This window comes from Toxorhynchites rutilus, chromosome 3, assembly GCF_029784135.1.
Source record: "Toxorhynchites rutilus septentrionalis strain SRP chromosome 3, ASM2978413v1, whole genome shotgun sequence".
In the NCBI taxonomy this organism is placed as follows: domain Eukaryota; kingdom Metazoa; phylum Arthropoda; class Insecta; order Diptera; family Culicidae; genus Toxorhynchites; species Toxorhynchites rutilus.
In genome coordinates this window covers 39,616,439-39,638,121 of record NC_073746.1, presented here as the reverse complement: position 1 = coordinate 39,638,121, position 21,683 = coordinate 39,616,439, and the positions used below count along the sequence as shown (strand labels likewise).

The 21,683-nt window shown below is 38.2% G+C and overlaps 1 protein-coding gene across 5 annotated transcripts in view; it reads left to right on the top strand.

The window, feature by feature from the left end:
* LOC129775560 (klarsicht protein) overlaps positions 1-21,683 on the top strand; it is a 536,788-nt gene that overhangs the window by 510,413 nt on the left and 4,692 nt on the right. For all 5 annotated transcript variants that reach the window (XM_055780426.1, XM_055780425.1, XM_055780422.1 and 2 more), the window contains 2 exons: positions 6,659-6,764; positions 16,672-16,841. In XM_055780426.1, the coding sequence (XP_055636401.1) occupies positions 6,659-6,764; positions 16,672-16,841 (276 nt within the window). The remainder of the gene's footprint in view (positions 1-6,658; positions 6,765-16,671; positions 16,842-21,683) is intronic.

The following is a 21,683-nucleotide window of genomic DNA, read 5'->3' as shown; positions in this document are numbered from 1 at the left end:
CATTGTTAACGTAGGACTATCGATATGTTTCATTCAGTTTGGCGTCACTTCTTATATTATCTAAGAAAGGAACGGATTTTTCAAATTAACTCTAGTAGAACTTTCGGTGGCTCGTAGCTTTTAAAATACAGATTTGACTCAATATGGGTCTCAGCCTCAACATATGGTGTTGGCTGCGCGCTGTATAGAGCGAAACTCAAATAGAAATCACAGAGTAAAATCATTTATACTGCTCGCTCGATACAACGTGATCTTTTGTGAAACCAAATCGTATATAGCAGGAAACACATATTTTCTTGCAATGAATTCTTCCTCTGAGCTACGCGAACGATTGACACGGCAGCAAAACGCCAATTTGAATATTTTCAAATTAACTCTCAGTTTATACATGTGGTACATGTGGCTGTTTTTTTTTCCCTTGTTGGGTGTGAACCACTGCGTCCATTAGTTTGAACTATTGTGGTATGCCCCATTTTTTGTACTACGCTTCAAGCTTATCTACTGCTTATTGATGAAGAAGTAGACTGAAAGCTATAGCGAGATAGGTGCCAATCAGGAATAATCTGTTTGATAAAATTTATAGTCCTGATCGGCGACACAGACCAAACTTCCTTGGGCTCCAGAATAGCCTTATCAAAGTGTTGAAGTCTGCGTCTTGTTAGTGCTCCGCATTTGCAGAGCAAATGTTCCGAGGTTTCGCTTTCGGCATTACAAAAGCGACAAATATCATCTTGCACTAAACCTATGTTTTTGAGATGGTATTTACTCGGACAGTGTCCTGTTATAAGACCAGTGAATGTACTGAAGTCTTTCTTATTAAGACTCAGCAATTGTTGAGTAATTTTAATACTCGGCGTGATAAATTTTTTTGACTGGTTGAGTTGTACAGCCATCCAGTTGGCCATTACTTCCCGGTCTTCCCATTTCTTCAGCTCACTCTTCAACACACATTCAGAAATTCCACAGAATGGTTCTGGACCAGTGAAGGGTGAGCTTGAGCCGCGTCTTGCGAGTTCATCTGCTTGTTCATTTCCCTCTATACCGCAATGGCCAGGAATCCAGTACAGTTGTACCGAACTTCTCTGACACAGTTGTCGTAAAAGGCAAATGCATTCCCAGACAATTTTTGAATAGCACTTGAAAGCATTGAGGGCTTTAAGTGCTGCTTGACTGTCTGAGAAGATACAAATGTTAGCATGTCTATAATTTCTTTTAAGGCAGACATTTATACATTCTATTATTGCAGCTACTTCTGCCTGGAAAACTGTTGGCCAGTTCCCCATAGCTACAGAAATTTTTATTCTGGGACCATACACTCCAGCACCTGTTCTGTTACCCATTTTCGACCCATCGGTATAGAACAGGATTGAACCATTACGAACATCGGGACCACCCTCATCCCATACTGAACGAGAAAGTTCGATCACTGTGTATGGAATGTCATAATTGGTCCTTGGCTCCATCCAATCGCTGTTCATCTCTGAGGTTGGTCCAACGGGTAAGAGATTCAGGATGCTCAAATGACCAGTTTTGTCCCCGTCTAGTATTTTTTTATATCTTTTTAGCTTTAGAGCGCTTCTATTAGCCTCCAGCTGAACATGTTGACCCAAAGGTAACAAGTGAAGGATAGCCTCCAATGCCTTTGAAGGTGTGCTTCGCATTGCTCCTGTTACAGCAACGCATGCCAGTCGTTGGAGTTTGTTTAGCTTTTTTGTAGCTACAGTCTCCTTAGTCTTTGGCCACCATACTAATGAGGCATAGGTTATCCTAGGCCGCACAATTGCTGTATAGACCCACATAACCATTTTTTGGTTTCAGGCCCCATGTTCTACCTATCATTTTAGAACATGCCCATAGGGCAATGTTGGCCTTACTGATAATTGCATCTAAGTGTGCGTTCCAGTTTAGTTTAGCATCTAGGATTACGCCTAGATATTTCACTGAAACGCTGAATTTTATTTCCTCTCCTCCAAGATTTAGAGTCTGCATATGCAGTTTCTTCTTTTTGGTGAAAGGAACAATTGTTGTTTTTGAGGGATTTATGCTCAGACCTTCTTTGATACACCATGATTGTGTAAGGTTTAAGGCCATCTGCATCCTACTCGATATCACATCGTCGAATTTGCCACGTACCATTATGACTAAATCATCAGCAAAACCCACGGTTTCGAAACCATTCGCCTCCAAACTAATCAGAAGGTCGTCAACCACCAGTGACCAAAGTAGAGGTGATAGAACCCCTCCTTGTGGGCAACCTTTCGTTGCAATCACAGATGTCGATGACCCACCCAGCTCCGAGGTGATTTGTCTATTTGTGAGCATGCCTTTGATCCATTCGACTATGCAGTTATCGAAATGTCTTCTTCTCATAGCCTGTGCCATTGATACATAGGAAGCATTGTCGAAAGCCCCTTCGATATCAAGAAACGCACATAATGCAGTTTCTTTTGACGAAAGAGATTTTTCAATTTTTGTCACAAGCGTGTGTAACGCTGTGACTGTGGATTTGCCTGATTGATAGGCAAACTGGTACAGTTATCGTTCGCTAACTGGTCCTGGTTTAACTGGTCTGCTATTTAACTGGGCGAACGTTAACTGGTCCTTGGACCAGTTAAAAAGCACAATTTCGTAAACAATCGACGCCATATTCAAATGGAAGATTTGCTGTGAGGGGCATTCGAATGTAATTTTAAATGTTATGAAAGTTGACATTATTTTCGCACGACAAAAACATTGATTAAACTACAGAAAAACAATTTTCTCAAATCATATGTCATACCTGTTGTCGCACTCAATGCGAAACTTCCATTAGAATCCTTTTATTTATCCAATTACAGGAACTACGCGAATCAAACAATTCATTGAAGTTTCCCTCGATTTTATTTGACGTTTAACATGCCGGACCAGTTAAAACGCGAATGTCGATAAGTGGTCTTCTCTTTTCGCCCAGTTAGTGAATGTTTACTGTATTTAGATAAAGGGCATTTGGACATGAATACAGACTTTATGTATTCATATAATACTTTTTCCATAGTTTTCAGCAGTATTGATGATAAACTAATTGGTCTGAATGATTTTGGGAGTGATTTATCACGTTTCCCAGCTTTTGGAATGAAGACCACTTTAACGAGTCTCCATGTGGAAGGAATGTGCTCTAGTATCAGACTTGCCTTAAAAATCTCGATTAGAGATGGAATCAGCTTAGATTCTCCTTTTTGAATCAGGGCTGGAAAAATTCCATCTGCACCTGCGGATTTGTAAGGTTGAAAGGATCTCACCGCGTTTTCTACTCTGGCCCTCGTGAAAACCATTCCAGCAACTATCTTTGCGACATCCTTTGCACTTTGAGAATTCCTTCGAGAGCATTTCATGTCGCGGTTGTAGTTAGGACTGGTATCAGAATGAACCGATGTAGATCCCGGGAAGTGAGTTTTCATCAGTAAGTCTAATACTTCTGAGGGAGATTTTGTGAACGAACCGTCGTCCTTTTTGAGGGAACCTAGCCCGTTCGAGTGGTCTTTTGCAATAGTCTTACTTAGTCTTGCAACGATTGGGGTACTTTCAATGCTTTCGCAGTTATTTACCCAAGATTTTCGTTTAGATCGTCTTAGTTCTCTATTATATTCGGTTAGGGCGCTCCTATATTGAGACCAATCCGAATTAATTTTAGCTCTGTTGAACAGCTTCCGCGCTGTTTTACGTAGCCGCTCGAGCCTTTTGTTCCACCATGGAACGTTTCTTGTCGAAGAAACTCTCTTAAGTGGACAATTACTGTTGTAGACAGAAACTATCGTATCATTTAATTCTTTTGAAGTTGATTCGAGCTGTTGAATCGACCTTATTCTTGTGTTAAGAGTTTCTGACTCGAGTTCAAGTGAATATCGTTCCCAGTTGGTTTTTCTTGGATCACGATATTCTCTCTGTACTGTCAAGCCACCATCCCATTCGAAGATAATGTGTCTGTGATCAGACAAAGACGCCTCTTCCGAAACGTGCCAGTTGTGTATTTTCGAAGAAATTACCGGACTGCACAGTGTTAGGTCCAGGACTTCTTGTCTGATAGCGTTTATAAACGTTGGTTCATTGCCTATATTGGCAATGTCAATGTTGTTTGAAGAGAGAAATTCTAAAAGACAGTCACCTCGACTGTTTATGTCAGTACTACCCCACAAAGTGTGATGAGCATTGGCATCACAGCCGATGATGAAGTCTTTTTTGATTTCTCTGCAATAATTTACGAACGCCGCAACCTCTTGGGGAGGTGCCTCAGGTACGTCACCAGGGAAATAAGCTGACGCAATTATTATGTCAGATCTTCCCTTGGCGGTTGGTATCTCAACTCTGATCGCGACGATGTCCCTTTGTATGAACTCTGTTATAGGAAAGCATTTAATATTTGCTTTTACTAGAACAGCAGTTCTTGGGGAGTCATGCTTGTCGTCGTAGAATAACTTGCATGAACCAGTATGAATACCAAGTATTCTTCCTTTGTGGACCCAAGGCTCTTGAATTAAAGCTAAATCCATAGCGTCTTCAATAAACCTCCTAGACAGTACGCTAGATGCTGCTTTAGCGTGATGGAGATTTATTTGCAGAACCTTAGTGTTCTGCGTTATTTTCGACCGCTCGTTTTGTTCATTTGGATGTGGATTATTCATAGAAGTCCCACGAGTCTCTCGGTAAAGAAGGTCCACTGCATCAGTGACCGGCTTAATGCAGCAAGGGCAGACGATACTGTGGAGGGAGCCCTGGTGCTCCACAGGCTCCGTTAACGGCAAGGTTTAAAACCCCCCCTACCATTCATCCCTCGGCACGGGTCGCTTCACACCTTGGTTTAGGGGTTTATCCATTACTTCCTTTCCATAATAACCATGGATAACAGCTATTACAACCATCCTCCTTTTCTGGGGCTTTGGACCCACTGCTCTGGTTTCTCAATAATTTCAGGTTCTTATTCGGACATGCTATTATTGAGATCCGTCATTCGCAGGCGGAGTTACATGTGGCTGTTCGTTGTCTAGAGCGAAATTAAGAGAGAAATCACGGAAATTATTATTTATATTCTCGTCTTCTCTACTGACTCGTTTTGACAGCATGACTAGGAGAGCCCAGATTGCTTGTGCTAATCGATCAATCAATAGGGGGATTTTCGTCTACATAACTCTTGACATTTTTGAAATGTTCATTGTTGTAATTTCGAAGAATGTATAATTTTGTTTATCGTTATACATACCTAGGAATATTTTCAATCGATTGATGAGAATATATCGGTGATCTATCGAGAAATTGTCAATTTAAAAACGTCCGAAATTTTTCGCGAGGAAAGAGTGAATAACCGTATTGTCTAATATATCGCGTTCATTGCACCCTATTTTGATTGTTGTGCTTCCTTGTTGTTTTTGCAAACAATACACAAATGCTACGAAACAAAGGCGTGCGAAAAATATCACAACGAGATCGTGTAACGACACGAAGATTATGTCCACAACGAATGTAAATCGGTCAATGTACCAAATATTGCACGCTCACGATAATATTTAACCCTCCTATACTCGCACACCGGTCTCACAGGAATCGAAATATGAATACTTACCTGTACAGCAAGTCCATGGAAAAAGGCTCCACAAAAAAAATCGTGTTTTGTTCAAGCCTAATCTATATTTTTCCTTTCCACGAAATGTAATACTTGTATTTTTTTTATTTCACCTTAGGGTCATTCTAGTCATACTACGGTTATCTGAAAAATCGATTTTGTCAATACACCCATTTTTGAAAACTTGATACTTTCGTGCAACTCAATTAATCTGCCGCTTTTTTCAGGCGAAATGTTTGAAAATGTTCGTTTTCGGTGGTTTTCGAGGTGTCGAGACCTAAGAAACCCTTGTTTTTTTATATCACTTTTAACTAAGATCGAAATGCTCGCCTACTTGAGAAGGAAAACATTCGTTTTCATCCATCACGAAAAATAGTTGAGAATATGAGAAGCGAGGGAATGATATACGCTCACTTCGATTTTCGCGAGAAACGAATTGTCGATTGTTCGTTTTCGACGAGTTATGATTAGCCGAAATTTTTATTTTCAGAATCTTATTCGTTCTTACTCGCACCAGTACGAAAAGTTCAAAAACCATAATTGGTAACTGCTATGAAAGTAATGATTACTATTATGCTTGCTTTACAATCGTACTAAATGGGCGTTCTCTGTATAGGGAATTGTGATCTTAGCCGTTATCCAAATAGAATGAAACGCGGGATCACCCGTTACAGTGTGAAAATGGATTAAATTCTTCCAGCTATTACTGTGAAAAATCCGAATTCACCCAAAATCAAACAATAGAAATCAAAGGTAAGTCCTATGACCGAGTATGCTTCCGTGGGATGATAAATGGGGATGATCTATAACATTAACAATACGGCCGCTGGGTATTGCACAAACCGTGAATTGGAAAACCAGCTTTTCGATGCACTATTAAAAAGCCATTCGATACTCACCAAAGCTACTTTACTTACCACACAAACACGACCATTGATGCGCATCAGTAATGGAAATTCTATGCTTCGTATCAGACTAATATCATTTCTTACATATCAATTATCCAACAAAATTACTGACCATCATTTTCTCTTATCTTACTCTCAAACATTCGCCCACGGACAGGAGGAAATCATCAAAACCTGCCGCGAGAACGTGCGCTGCCTCGAGACGGTGCTGCTGTCCCAGCCAGGAACGGTGCTGACGGCCGCCAAGTGCCAAGATCTAAGAGGTAAGCGTGTTGTACGCAGACGAAAGCGCCGCAGTGACCGGGACCGCCGCAACAGTACTTTGATTCCCCCGAACAAACGAAAGTACCCAAAAACTAAGACTGACAAAGTAATAAATGACGAGGATAATAATGACATTGATAACGACGACGACGACGACAGTGGGGTGCGCGTGGGAGGAGACGGTAAAGTTCGTCGGAAAACCGTAATTGTGCGACAACAGTGTCGATGTGCGCAGATTACGCGATTCATCGCAACGATGATCGAATTTGTGCTGGATCTGGGGAACATGTTGCGTAATTTTACGTTGTTCAGGTTTTTCTTGGGTGTCCTGAAGGGCTTCTACCGGATGGTAGGGTTCTTCGGGAATCAACTCAATGGAGGGAATGGTGGTGGCAGTGGTGATGGTGTTAGTGAGACGAACAGACTGGACAGCATCCTGCAGAGGGTTGCTGTCTATTTGCTTTGACAAGGCTTTTTTCCTGCACGGGCGCTTACCTCTATATGTATTTAGATATTTTTTACACATGTTTTGTTGTAGATAGAATTACCTATTATTTTCTGTATATTATAAGTGTTACTCGGTACCAGAGTAGGATTACTTTTGAAGTTAAATTTTATTTGCATCCAGTGTTTTGCATTCGTGTTATGAGCATATCGTTTTCTTACCACGCACCCTCTTTCTACGTTTCACATTGTATTTTCTATTGGAAATAAAGTTCATTACATTTATTCAAAATTTAGAATTGTTCATTCATTTTTCACTTGCCAATAGTTTTGCAGCTATGATTGTGTGACTGTCCGAAGTCTTGCTTTTCATTTCCTTCAATTTTGTTCTGTAGCACAGTCAAAACAGCTGTTGCTTCTCTCCTCATTTCATCATGAAATATCTAACACCAAAACGTCACCATTTCACAGTGCACACCACCATTTCACTACATTTCTCACTAAATTTCAAACCAAATGCGCATCACACTGTCGTCTTTCTGCCGTTGAGTTTCTCCACTGGAACGATTATATCGGTCACCTTTTGATCCCTGCCCACTCCGGCCGACGATTGGGTTGACGTTGGTTGTTGTTTCGTGTTGTTAATACTTGTACATCGGATCCGGGATCCGGAGTAAGAGGGTGGTGATGGATGGTTTTTCGTTTACTTGCGCGCGCGTGGAATAAGATAGAGAACAGCAGAATAGGTGAGTAGACTGAACTGTGGGTCAGTTGATATGGGTTTGCGTAATCCGATGCAAGAATGTGTGGAAAGACCAATTTGAATTATTCTCAGAATAATCTTTGCCGAGTCGCTACACCTATCTTTTAACTGTTATGGACTAAGATGCGAAGTGTATATTAACAAACTGTACAACGATGAAATTTGATCGTTCGTATCGAACGAGTATTATAGATGTTCAGTTTCATTATATGAGATGGGCACTCGATTGGGCAGTGTATTTACAGTAAAACCTGTTTTAGTGTGGTTTTTTTTTGTGCGAATTTTTTTTGTGCGATTTTTTTTGTGCGGTTTTTTTGCGTGATTTTTTTTGTGCGGTGTATGAAAAGAAGTATATTTGACGAAGTTATCGTCCATTTAGTTTTTTTCGATGGTTTATCTGCATTTCAGTGTGAAAAAAGCATATTTGCGTCTCAATTATCCACTTCTGAAATCATTCCCCTCCTCCCATCAAATGCTCTTAGTTTTTCTAAGTTTTGCATGACATGATATCTAACAACATCACGTTTCGGCATGCAACATGAAGCACAAAACAGTCACGTGCAACCGAAGAGGCAAACTGTCCCATCGCAAAGCAGGGAAACAAAAGGATATTGAACGGTGAACGGCGTGGATTTCAGTTATTTTCTTGGGGGAAACTGTTTTTATGCGGTCCCTATCCCCCGCACAAAAAAGGTTTGCCTGTAAAAGGAACCGAAAAGAAGAACTCAATTTCGAGGGTGCCCAGTACCAATCTTGTTTCGTCACGGATTCATTTCGATCAAAAGGTTTTGAGAAATTCAAAGAAGGCGCAAATTCTTGCCACTTTGAAATTAATTCATTAATATAGTCTGCCGAATGTCCGAGCGCTCTCAAGCGAATATTATTTATATTATTCATATGTCTTCTAGCCTAGCTTCTTTGCACGTTGGTTCGTGTGAGAGACGATTGTAACCGCTTTTCGAATCTCCTCTTTCAATGTTCTTAATCCTGTGAAAACCTAAAACAGTGAATGATACTAAAGCTTCATCATCTCTTTTTGCAATTGCCAAAAACTTACCCATACATCGTCGTTGAAAAAAATAAAACGAATTGCGATTAACACTATTTTTTATAAGATAAACATAAACAGCGTAACTGACAATTATTATTTGTAAATCATATACAGGACGGACTCGATTATAAACTGTATATACAGTTTCTTTTCACTGTATATAATCGAGTCAAAAGAAAAAAAAAATCGTTTTTTATGTATGTACAGTGACGTCTCGATTATATCACTGGGCGTTTTCATCACGTCTCGTTTTTCTCACTCTCGAATTTATCACTGAAAATGTTTCGCTTTTATCACGTTTTTCGAAAAATGAGAAATTATATGAAAAGTTCAATCTACCGTTAAATTATTGAACAAAAAATAAAATTTGAGCAGATAAAATATGTTTGAGCATTCATTTCTTACTGGTGAATTTGTAGCGTATACCACATATTTCTTTGAAAGCTTGAAGGCACATTATTTTCAAAAGCTCATAATCAATAACTATTAATAATTCTGTGTTTAATAATAATGTTTAAATTCATTGATGGTAATTATTCTATACTTAATAAAATAACAGCAAGCTAGAAATGACTGTATACGGCTGTGGTTTTGCTAGTATCTGCGTCGTTTAAGTTCAGCAATTCTTCTCTTAATTTTAAAGTTTGTGCAATGGATAATTTCAAAGAACAATTCTATTACTTGAAGAATTATGATTTGACCGTTGACCAGGTACGTTTTTTTTTAAAATGTGTACCGAATACGGTTTTTTAAAGCTACTGGTTTTGCACGATTTTTTAATGCGATTTTTTATACGGTCCCTATCCCCCGCACAAAAAAGGTTTGCCTGTACTGGACAAGGCACTGAAAAAAATAACATTCAACGATCTAGCAATTTTAATATTGGCAGCCCGTCAACCACAAGTGAATGATCCATCAGAAAAGTATGAAGATACCGTTGTTGGGGAAGATGAAGATGAGGAAAAAAGAAGAATAGTTACAGTAATCAACCGGAAATAGTAGCTCTGAAAAACAGAATGCAATTCATACAAAACTTCAATTCAAAATTTGGATAATACGATAGAATGGGAAGAACAAAATAACCTCAATTTAGCTACATTGTCTTTCACACAACGTCTTCGGGAAAACAAAAGAAATTGCTATGAGAAAAGCACTGCATCTATAATTTTGTTATATCATGTTATACTGTGTTGTTATACGTGTCCATGTGATATATATATATTGTAATGAATGTTTTACTATAAATTTTGCATGTTGCACGGAGATAAATGTTTAAATCATACATATTGGAGAGAAAAAAAGATTTTTCGTTTAATAAAAATAGTCTTCAGAAAACACGCTGCGCTTGAGTTTTATTTTCATCAGCGCGCGTTCAAAGCAAACACATGTTCTCCCTTGGTGCGAAGGGCACAAAATTCATAAACACGACAGCGCAAAATATACCCGGCGCAGAATTCAGATCTCTTCTCACTTGTGTGATGCGCGCCTCATTCCATATATATACACACACATATACATCAAATTCTAGCGCCCGCATCGTCTTCGCTCGTTCTAAGCAAAGCATAAAAACAACAGCGCGTCTCCATACGAACCGTATACGCTTGTGTGAAAAAAAAATCTCAACAGAGTGAGCAATCCAGATTCAAGCGCGCAGTATAGAAATACGGCGCAAAATTCAGGGTAAAACTCAGCGCAAAAACGGCGCTGACAACCAAACATTTCATCTGTGTTTCGGAGCTTGCTCATTCGCCAGAGCGCAAGTGTACACAAGGAGTGGGAGCTCAACTGGGTACAAAAATCTTGTTGCGTATCAGCACCGAGTTGCATTCTGAAGACTGAATAAAAATATATGTTCCGAATATATCACGTTTCCATTTTATCACGCGAAATTTTTTTTTGAGCGTGATATAATCGAGACATCACTGTATTTGTCGTTTTTCTAAATATCAAAGAAGAATTTGATTTTTGATTCATCCCATTAAGGTCAGACAACACCTTTCTCACATGAGAAAAAATTATCCAGATTTTTTTCAGGATGTGATAGACATTAGACTTCTACGTTCGGATTTCAACAATGACAGAGTTATAGAACTTTTTTTTATTCGGACTTTGTTGCCTCAAACTGGCTCTACATAAAAAAATACACTACGGATGACGATTCTGTTGCTTTCATTTGAAGGATGAGAAATTTAGTACAGGATATACTGCCGTTCTACGCATAGTTGTCCCATTTTACTTTTTGACAATTTTCACTTTTTTTTCATAAAACGATGTTTTTATGCATAATCTTCCGGAAAACACAAAAAAATGTTATTGTTTGTTCCAAGATTTAAAAAAAACAACATCAAGCCTAATTGTCTCATGTTGATATTCCAAGCATAACTGTCCCACCATGTTTTTTTGTAGGTCCATAATAAATGAATCGATTCAAATACAAGAATTTTATGTGAGGCTTCCATCAGGGCTAATAATTTCTGGTTTGGAAGAACGAAATAATTCTCTAACAAATAAATAAATAGTTTAACAGAACAAGTGTTATTTAGGAAACTTTTCACATTTCATCAGATAATAGTCTTCTACTTATAAAAAATCCGATGTATTGGTAAAGTGAAACGCTTAAAGCTTCTGGTAGACGATTGTGCTAGAAAACTTTGATTGCGTTTTTCTCAGTTGTTTATTTTGGAACATGGGACAACTATGCGTAGAAAGATAGTGTAGAAGAGGAACATCTAAATTAGTGGAATTTAATAACAATTTGGAAGTAGAAAACTTAAAAAATTATAATTTTTTATGTGTTATTATTAATTTTATCCTAAAATTTATATTAAACTTCATTGTTTCTATCAATTAAATTAAAGCTTTCTAATCGCTCTAGAATTTGTTCTCTGACACCTAACTTCTTTACTTCTCAATTTGGCTGCAATATCGATATAAAAAATCCACTTAAATTTCACCTTATCAATGAAAAGTAATTTTTTTTAAACAAGTCTTATTTGAAATATAAAAAAAAATTAATTGTATATAATCGAGTCCAAAATTGTATATAATCGAATCACATATAATAGAGTCTGTATATAATTGAGTCCGACCTGTAGTAAATGGTAAAATCTAAGAAAAATTTTCAACATTGGTTGGGTTCGTGTGAGAGACGATTGTAATCGCTTTTCGAATCTCCTCTTTCAATGTTCTTAATCCTGTGAAAACCCAAAACAGTGAATGATACTAAAGCTTCATCATCTATTTTTGCAATTGCCAAAAACTTGCCCATACATCGTCGTTGAAAAAAATAAAACGAATTGCGATTACTACAATTTTAAAGCCTAAACTGTCATTGGGATTCACTAAAAAATAGGAAGATTGGATTTCTAAGATCGATTCCCTGTGGGCTAGCAATCCAAATAGTTCTATTTTTCGTTTTGTTTTAGAATTTTGTTACCGAACTGGTGTGAATACTAGCGTTGTCATTAGAAGCTCAATTTTAGAAATGCACTCTGGTCATATATAAAATCATCTTTCTTCCAATTTTCCATTTTTTTTATTCCGTAACAACACTCCTTGAAGTGGATTGTATGTTGTGTCCAACTTTGAGCTCAATCGGTTCCGTACAGCCTGAGGGCATCCGTATACTAGCACATAGGATTTGACAGCGTCAAACATGTCCGGGTCGCAAATGCAATTTGCGACCACTGTCACTCGCGAGAACTGCCAAACTCTCAAGCTGGTGTAAAACAAGGCACTTAACATACTACCAGGTGGGTCAAAACGTGAAGTGGTTTTCTGCAGCCATTTAAAAAATACACAAAAGTAAATTAAGACGATTGAGCACAATTTGTGGAATATACTGATACTTTATGAAATACTCATTGCTATATTCATTATATTCATTACGTTTTACGCTGCAAGCGTTTCATTTATTGTCTTTGCGTTGAAGGCACCATAATGATTTGCGCCATTTGGAAAACGAAATTAAGGACGAAATTAACACACTTCTAGAACAAAAAATAATGAATGAAAATTTACTTTTCTGTATTCAATATGTATTCTATGTAATAGAGTAATACGTTTCCTCGAAAATTGTGAAGTAATATGAAACTGAAATTGTGTTTGATGCTGATTTTATATTATAATGGTGAGTTTTTGTGATTATTGTGTTGTAAAATATTTGGAAATATACAACCAAATGGCTAAGTAAGCGTCAGGACTACGTGTTTTAAGTAATCGAATAACTTAAAAATCTACATACTATTTATAAAATTTCAAAACTACCTTCTTTAAATTTTCACGAATTTAACGATTGTTTCGAGTTAAATATGACGTTTACGTTTACGTGCGTTTTAAGCCAGATGTAAAGAAGGTATTTTAGTGCGGTGATAGCTGTGTTCTTATTGAAATTTTATTTCAATTATTGAAATAATGCAGAATTCATTCAAACCCTTTTATTTCACTTAAATTCTTTCAATTTCTTAAGTTGGTTTACATTATAATATAATACTACATTTCAAGTGATCAACCTAGGGTTCTACGTTTTATATTATCATTCAGACCCTTGTGATCATCATGATCATTACATTTCACATGAATTTTTTTTTCAAAAAACAATTCTTTTTTTAGTTAGCGAATGGGCGCACCTTGTTCCATAGATTTGCCTTGAGTTCGCCGAGTAATTTGATAGGTTTGGCAATGACAGCTAAATTTGTAGCACATCTTGACTCGCGGATCATATCCCCTTGCCCGGGGCTTGGTTCCGTACTTTACGAGTTTTTGACGCATACACAAACGAACAGAAGAGATATGAGGGGCTTAGAATGAAAGGGGTGTAAGTGATTTGATCGATTTCTCTACATCGACTCTCTCTTTTGGCCATAGCTTAGCTGCAAATACATTCCCAGCTGTATTTGACAATGTGGAAGATAGGTCAGAACCTAACCTATAAGATTCTATAGCAAACTTAAATTGGAACGTTTTTGCAATTGAGTTATTAACTAAAGAAAAAGTTGATGAAGAAAAATCGATCAAGTCACTTACACCCCTTGCATTCTAAGCCCCTCAGATGGAAGGTGTATTTGCATATGAAGTAAAATTCTGATTATATTTACGCTAGCATGAGCAAATTTATTACACATGCGAATTGGGCTCTTCTGATATTAACAGGTTCTTCCGCACAGTAATTCGATGTTGATAATTCCTTAATATTTTCCTTCGTTGATCGTATTGTTTTCACATATTCACGGTGGAGAGCCTTAATCTTTCTCTTCGTTGGCCGAGGCATTTTGATTGAATGTAATACTTTTCCGTTTACTGTTTTTGAAAGCATAGGCAGCCGTGGCAGTATTCCGAGCTCTGCAATAAAATTTTCTTAACCAATGTTAAAGTTGCTAAAACTTACATTATAGACCCATTAAACGTAAAAATAATAATTGATATCAACACAATTTTATTTTATTGATTTTCATGACATGAAACGCTATGACTCAGAAATAACATTTTATTGAGTGGTTTTTATAGCTGTTTCGATGATGTTGTCTGGCATCAGTGTCGAAAAAATAACGATGCATTCACCAAAACAAAAACCATTGCGGGAAATTGAAAACTGAAATTTTAATTTTCAGAGCACTAGCTCGAGTTTACCGACGTTTTTCACTATACAGTGCGACGGTAGATGAAAATTTAATATCTTGTGGGTAAATGATTTGATTTTGGTGGATATTACTTGATGAGAAGTGTGCGAAAACGATCATTTTCTTTACACACGCAAAATTTTTGATTTTCGAGCGAGGGGTGAGGGAGGGAGATGAAATAAATGAGTGCAATTGTGGCTTCCTTCCACCTTCACCTTAATGAAAATAATATATGAAATAATAATGAAAAATATGTAATTGTCATGGCGACAAAAAAAAAAAGAAAACGCCTAATTTGTAATGTGTGTTTCATCTGTACACTAATGTTCAAATTTGTTATGCTCTAAATACAGTCATCCATCAGTTTGCTAACCTTTCGCCCATAAGCACAACCTTCAACAGAGCCTTGAACCTGACACACTGCCCTCGATTCAATCTCAACAAGTATCCTTGCTCTGTTTTATTGTGTACCACAACCGCCAGAATGACATTGGTTCGACCTGAAATCACCTTCCAGCGAACCGAAAAAAGCTCGAATGTAGGTCAAAGTGATGCTGCGCTCTTGTTCGGATCCGGTCATATCCTCGCACAGGTCGGTCGAGTAAGGTCAAGGACTTTTCGTAGTCTAGCCGCACCCAGCTGCTTTTCACTTGGGGTTAATGTCGAGGGAAAATTGTGCGCATGTCCGGTGTAACGACTGCCGAAAAAAGCGGCTGTGCAAAAAACGTGATTGGGAGTGGAAATCGCCGCCGCCACCGCCCTCTTGCTATGGTCGACGACGACCGTATGATGATGTCATTGTTTCGGTCGCGCTCCGATTGATACCTGAGTCTGACCAGATTTGAGTGGTGTATTTATAAAAGCACTCGAATCACTCGAATGCTTAACATTTGAAGAAGTGATTACCTAATTTCGATTCGACGTGATTCATTCCGTCGAGCCGCCGACGGTTGGCGGGCGGTGGTACCAAGTGGATCCTCTTATTTTGCCAAAAACAGATATCGAGAGTGAGAGCGCGATGCCCTTGACACATGGCCGGCAGACGCACGGCTTGTTTTCATTTTCGGAAAATCAAAAGTGCAGTGTAGGATGTGTGTTTTGAGGAAGAGACAGTTCCGTCACCCATTTACTGGTAGCAAATGATGCATCTCAATTTTCTATTTTTGTTCCGGTCTCGAATTTCTTGTTCCCTTCATTCATTAACCCTCATGTTATCTTCCACCAATTATGAAAATTCCATTTATCAAACAAACACTCATAAGACACTTATGCCACTAGTGTTGTATGAGGTTCGCATCTGGCGTCGGCTGCTCTCTGGTATTTACGTGCCACGTGCGTCTGCGATTTGATGCTGTTCCCTCTCACCGTTTGTGGCGTGTCACGTTGCTATGGTAATCTGATCTCTCGCTCGCTCTCCCAGTGTTTACGCGCGTTTACGCGTCGGTTTATGCGTCGTACGCATTGGCGTCTAGTGGCAGCGAGTGTTCTAAGTCATCTACTACACAACCATTAGTATGGGAACTGAATTGAAGTAGAGGAAATTACCAATCTCACCCTTGTTTTTAACGGTGGCGAACAACCACCCCTCGCGATGAAACGGAAACATTCACATTGTGTCGATGATAGTACACAACCGCATCGTTAGCTGTGTTTGTTCGATAGTATACCAAAGTCTGTTTGGCGCTCAGTCATTGCCAACGATCGTGCGCGCGCCCTGTGTTTACAACATCGTCCGTCCCGCGATTGATTTGCTATGATGACCGGTTGAGAGGCGCGTTTTATTTCGAAGTGCAATCAAATCGCTAATTTCCCCCCGAAAAACGACGGTCAATCGCAATGATAAAACCGGAATCGATTCGACGGCGTGTGGTACAGTGGAGTGAGGCTGGCGTTCAAACGGATAGGCTAAGTGGTATAGAAAACGACGATAAACAGACAACAGAACTGCCACTGATTGTGCAATGAAATTTGAAACCTAAACATCGAGGCGCCCCTGAAGTGATACCTAATTTTTCTCCCCCTTATTTTAGATACTATCCTCTGCTGGGAGAAGCTGCTGAGTTGGAGCGAGAGGCGACAGATCACGACTCGGTTCCAGGCGGAGATCCTATCGCTGAAGGATGTGCTGGAGGATTTGGGCTGTAAGGCGTTCGACTTCTGCTCGGAGGCACATATACAGTTGGCCATCGATCAGCTGAAGGTAGGTGGTGGCGGCTGCACTAGATAAGCCTGTTGTGTTTTTGTACCAGAGCGAAAATTAATGAGATTGATGGGTTTCAAGGTCAGGGGATCAACGTTGTTGACGTTGATGTGATTTTTTTCGTTGTTGTTGACATGCAACAAAAAGCAGAACAAGTTTTAAATAGGATTTTTAGTGCGGCATTATTGTACTTGCGACAGTACTTAACCACAATTACGGAGGAGTGGTAAAAAAATCTGAGCTATTAGTGAATGACTCGATCGCATTCTGTCGCTCGTGCCGAGCGACATTAAGACTTTACGAGCGTGTTTTAACTTTGCTACATGATGTAATATGCTCACATATACCTTTTTTGGTAAAGTGAAGATGAGACTGATTTAGGACGGCTGCAATCCGGTGATAATGACTCGCGTTTCATGTTTATGGTGAAAGTGAACTCTTCATGGTTTATGAGCAAAGCATCGCGCCGATGATATGCGTGTCGTTTACCTCGGTGGAAACACGCGGGCGGTTGATAAGGTAGCCGCACAAGCCTTGGATGTTTCAACATTAGCGTAAACATAAAATTTGTTTCATTGAACCGATATTTGTTTACGGAATCTTTTTAACAACATTTTTGTATTAATATTGACGATTAGAAATTATTCAAGCTGTTTTCAGAACGGTGGATCCTATTATAGAAATCGATTCGATAAGAATTTTGCTCGTGAGGTCTATGTTACTATTATAGATATCGAGTAAGTCAATAGCATCGACCGAGTGATAACTATCGGTACCACTGTCATACTTTTTAGAGTTGTTTGGTTTGCTCTTCAGAAAATTATTTTTAGAATTTTCCTATTTTTCTATTTTTTACATCATACATACATCCCTCGGGTGAAGACGGCACAACATTATAAAGACTGTCCAAATATATTACCCCAATATATGAGGAGATTTTTATTTCACTTTTTCTGGACCCGTTCGATCATCAGTGTACGAGCTATGTGGAAGGAGGACCAAACAGGGGTAGCGTACTCCAGAATGCTTCGTACCAATGAACAGTATAGTGTCTTTAAAACGTAAACGTCGGTAAACTCGTGTGCATGACGGCGAATGAATCCCAGCACAGAGAAAGCTTCAGCCGCCATAATGCCCGCGTGCTCATTGAATCGTAGTTTCGATTCGATCATGACTCCGAGGTCACATATGGACGATTTACGTTCCAACGTTGCCGTTTCCATTTTATATTGAAACAGGCTGGGGCGACCAAAGGAAATTATTTTGCATTTCTCATTGACCCGCATTCCGTTATCACCGCACTATTCCAGCAGTGTATTTATATCTTCTTGAAGAACTAGACAATCCATCTAGAGGCGAATGAACTGAAAAGTTTAAACCCTCTTAAAGCCAAAAAGAAGAAGAAGAAGAAGACAATCCATGGGGGATGAAATCGCCCTGTAGATCTTCAGGTCATCTGCAAATGCGAGATTGGACGATGAAAGTAATGTGAGCACAATACGTTGATGTCACCTTACTGTAATTGCCAGATTTGTGAATAGTGATAACGTAGGCATATTTCGAGCAATGCGAGCAATTGGATTCGCAAGTTCTTTGGCGCAACTTTTTAGCAACAAGGGTTGTATGCCGTCAGTACCACATCCCTTTTTTTAAGTCAAGGTCATCAAGAGCTTTTTCTACTTCCTTAACAGTAAATTGAATGTCGGGTAGGTTGATGTTGTGTGTAGGAATATTTGTAGAACAGTCACTCTTTTGTACAGGAGATGCTCTGCTAAACACGCTTTTGAAGAACCTAGCGAACACGTTAGCGGCATCCGCATTGGTGTTAGCCTGGACATCGTTAAAAATAACATTTCGTAGGATGCTGGAGGAGGTTTACCGTTCCTTTATGAATTTCCAAAAGCGCGATGGATTTTGTCTGATGCTGGCTTGGATCCTAATATTACTGATATTACAGCTGCTACGGTTCCTTGGATGTTAAATTTGAAAATATGCCTTTATTTGACACCTTTGACTTATCGTGAAGACATAACATTACATGTATATCGATGGCCTTAAAAACATTTGCCATACGCGGCGAAGACTGTTTTTTGTGCAAAACATTTTCGCTGTCGCAAAGACAAAATTTAAATCAAAACCATTGATTTTATTTCAGAAATATACAAACTTTTTCGACTAAAAACTTCTCTTAACTCTAAAATCTAAACTCTAAACTCTAAACTCTAAACTCTAAACCCTAAACTCTAAACTCTAAACTCTAAACTCTAAACTCTAAACTCTAAACCCTAAACTCTAAACTCTAAACTCTAAACTCTATTCTCTAAACTCTAAACTCTAAACTCTAAACTCTAAACTCTAAACTCTAAACTCTAAACTCTAAACTATAAGCTCTAAACTATAAACTCTAAACTCTAAACTTTAAACTCTATTTTTTTTCTCTGTATTATAGTGACTTCCAACACTTTCGGCCGGTTCGTCACTTTACACTCTAAACACTAAATCTTAAACTTTAAACTTGAAAATCTAAAGTCTAAATTCTAAACTCTAAATTTTTAATTTCAACTAAATCTCCACTGAAAACTCTAAACTCTAAACTCTAAACACTAAACACTAAACACTAAACACTAAACTCTAAACTCTAAACTCTAAACTCTAAACTCTAAACTCTAAACTCAAAACTCAAAACTCAAAATTAAAAACTATATACTCTAAACTCTAATCTCTAAACTCAACATCCTCAACTCTAATCTCTAAACTCTAGATTCTAAACTCTAAACTCTAATCTCTAAACTCTAAATTCTAAACTCTAAACTCTAAACTCTAAACTCTAAACTCTAAACTCTAAACTCTAAACTCTAAACTCTAAACTCTAAACTCTAAACTCTGAACGCTAAACTCTAAACTCTAAACTCTAAACTCTAAACTCTAAACTCTAAACTCTAAACTCTAAACTCTAAACTCTGAACTCTAAACTCTAAACTCTAAACTCTAAACTCTAAACTCTAAACTCTAAACTCTAAACTCTAAACTCTAAACTCTAAACTCTAAACTCTGAACTCTAAACTCTAAACTCTAAACTCTAAACTCTAAACGTTAAATTCTAAACTCTAAACTCTGAACTCTAAATTCTCAAAACTCTATTTTTTTTTCTCTGTATTATAGTGACTTTCAACATTTTCGGCCAGTTCGTCACTTTACACTCTAAAGTCTAAACCTTAAACTTTAAACTTAAAAATCTTAAGTCTAAATTCTCAACTCTAAACTCTAAATTTTAAATTTTAAACTCTGAACACTCTCATCTCTCAACTCAAAACTACTCTCAGCTATGAATTCTGTACTCACGAAATTTTTTGAAACCTCTGAACATTCTGAAATCTCTAAACTCCCTGAACGCTCTGAACTTTTTGAAGGCTCTGAACACACTGAACACTCTGAATTCTCTGAAATCTCTAAACTCTTTAAACTATCTTAAAATTTCTGAACTCTGAATTCGCTGATTTCTCTGAATTTTCTGAATTCTCAGAATCTCTCATTCTAAACTCTCTGATCTCTTTGAACTCTCTGAACTCTGCACTCTCCGAATTTTCTAAGCTCTCTGAACCTTCTAAACTCTCAGATCTCTCTGAACACTCTCAACTCTCTGAAGACTCTGAAGTTTCTGAACATTCTGAATTTTCTGAACATTCTGAACTCTCAGCACTCTCGAAGTCTTCTGAACTTTCCGAACTTTGTGAACACCCTGAACTCTCTGAACACTCCGAACTCTCTGAATCTTTTGATTCCGAATTCTCTGAACTCTCTGAACTCTTCGAACTCTCTGAGCTCTGAACTTTCTGTACTTTCATAAATTTATGAACACATTGAACCCTCGGAACTCTTGGAACTCTCAGAACTCTCTTAGTCTTCTGATTCCGAATTCTCGGAGCTCTCTGAACCTTCTGAACACTCCAAATTCTCTGAACTCTCTGAAGACTTTGAAATTTCTGAACACTCTGAATTTTCTGAACATTCTGAACTCTCAGAACTCATTGAACTCTCAGAACTCTCAGAACTTTTTGAACCTTCTGAACTTTCCGAATTCTGTGAACACCCTGAACTCTCTGAACAATCTGAGCTCTCTGAACTCTCTGAACTCTCTGAACTCTCTGAACTTTTTGAACACTCTGAACACTCTGAACTTTTGGAATTCTCCAAAATCTCTGAACACTCTGAACTCTCTGTTTTCACTGAACTAGAGATGAGCAAATCGTTCACGAACGGTACGAAAGAACTAGTTCACTAAAAAGAGTGAACGAACGGTCGTTCTTTTTCAAAGAACGGTAGTTCTCCCCACGAACTGATTCTGAAAGAACGCTCCGCGAGTGAACTGTTTGAAAGCGAACTGATTGAGAGTGAACTGTTTGTGAACGAACTGGTACAGAACGAACTGTTTGCGAGTGAATTGTATGGGAAAGAACTATTTGAAAACGAAGTGTTTGCAGACGAAGTGTTTGCGAACGAACGAGTGCAGCTGAACTGATTTGCGCTGGACGGAATGGATAAATATTACGAGAACGCTTCAAGAAAAATAATTTACGAGTAAAATGCATGTAACGCAGGCTTTATTTTGTTGATGTATTCTCAATTTTCGTAGTTCTAAAGTTTTAATTTTACGCGGAATTGAAAAAAAAAAATACATGAAATTAAAAATATATAGCTTTATATTTTCAATTTCATGTATTTTTTCAATTCCGCGTAAAATTCATATACTTTTTGATTATCAGGAAGTATGGGGGAAGCTGAGGCGATTTACGCGTTAGGTAAACATAAAATCTCCTAGTGAGGGAAAGTTGAGAAAAAAGT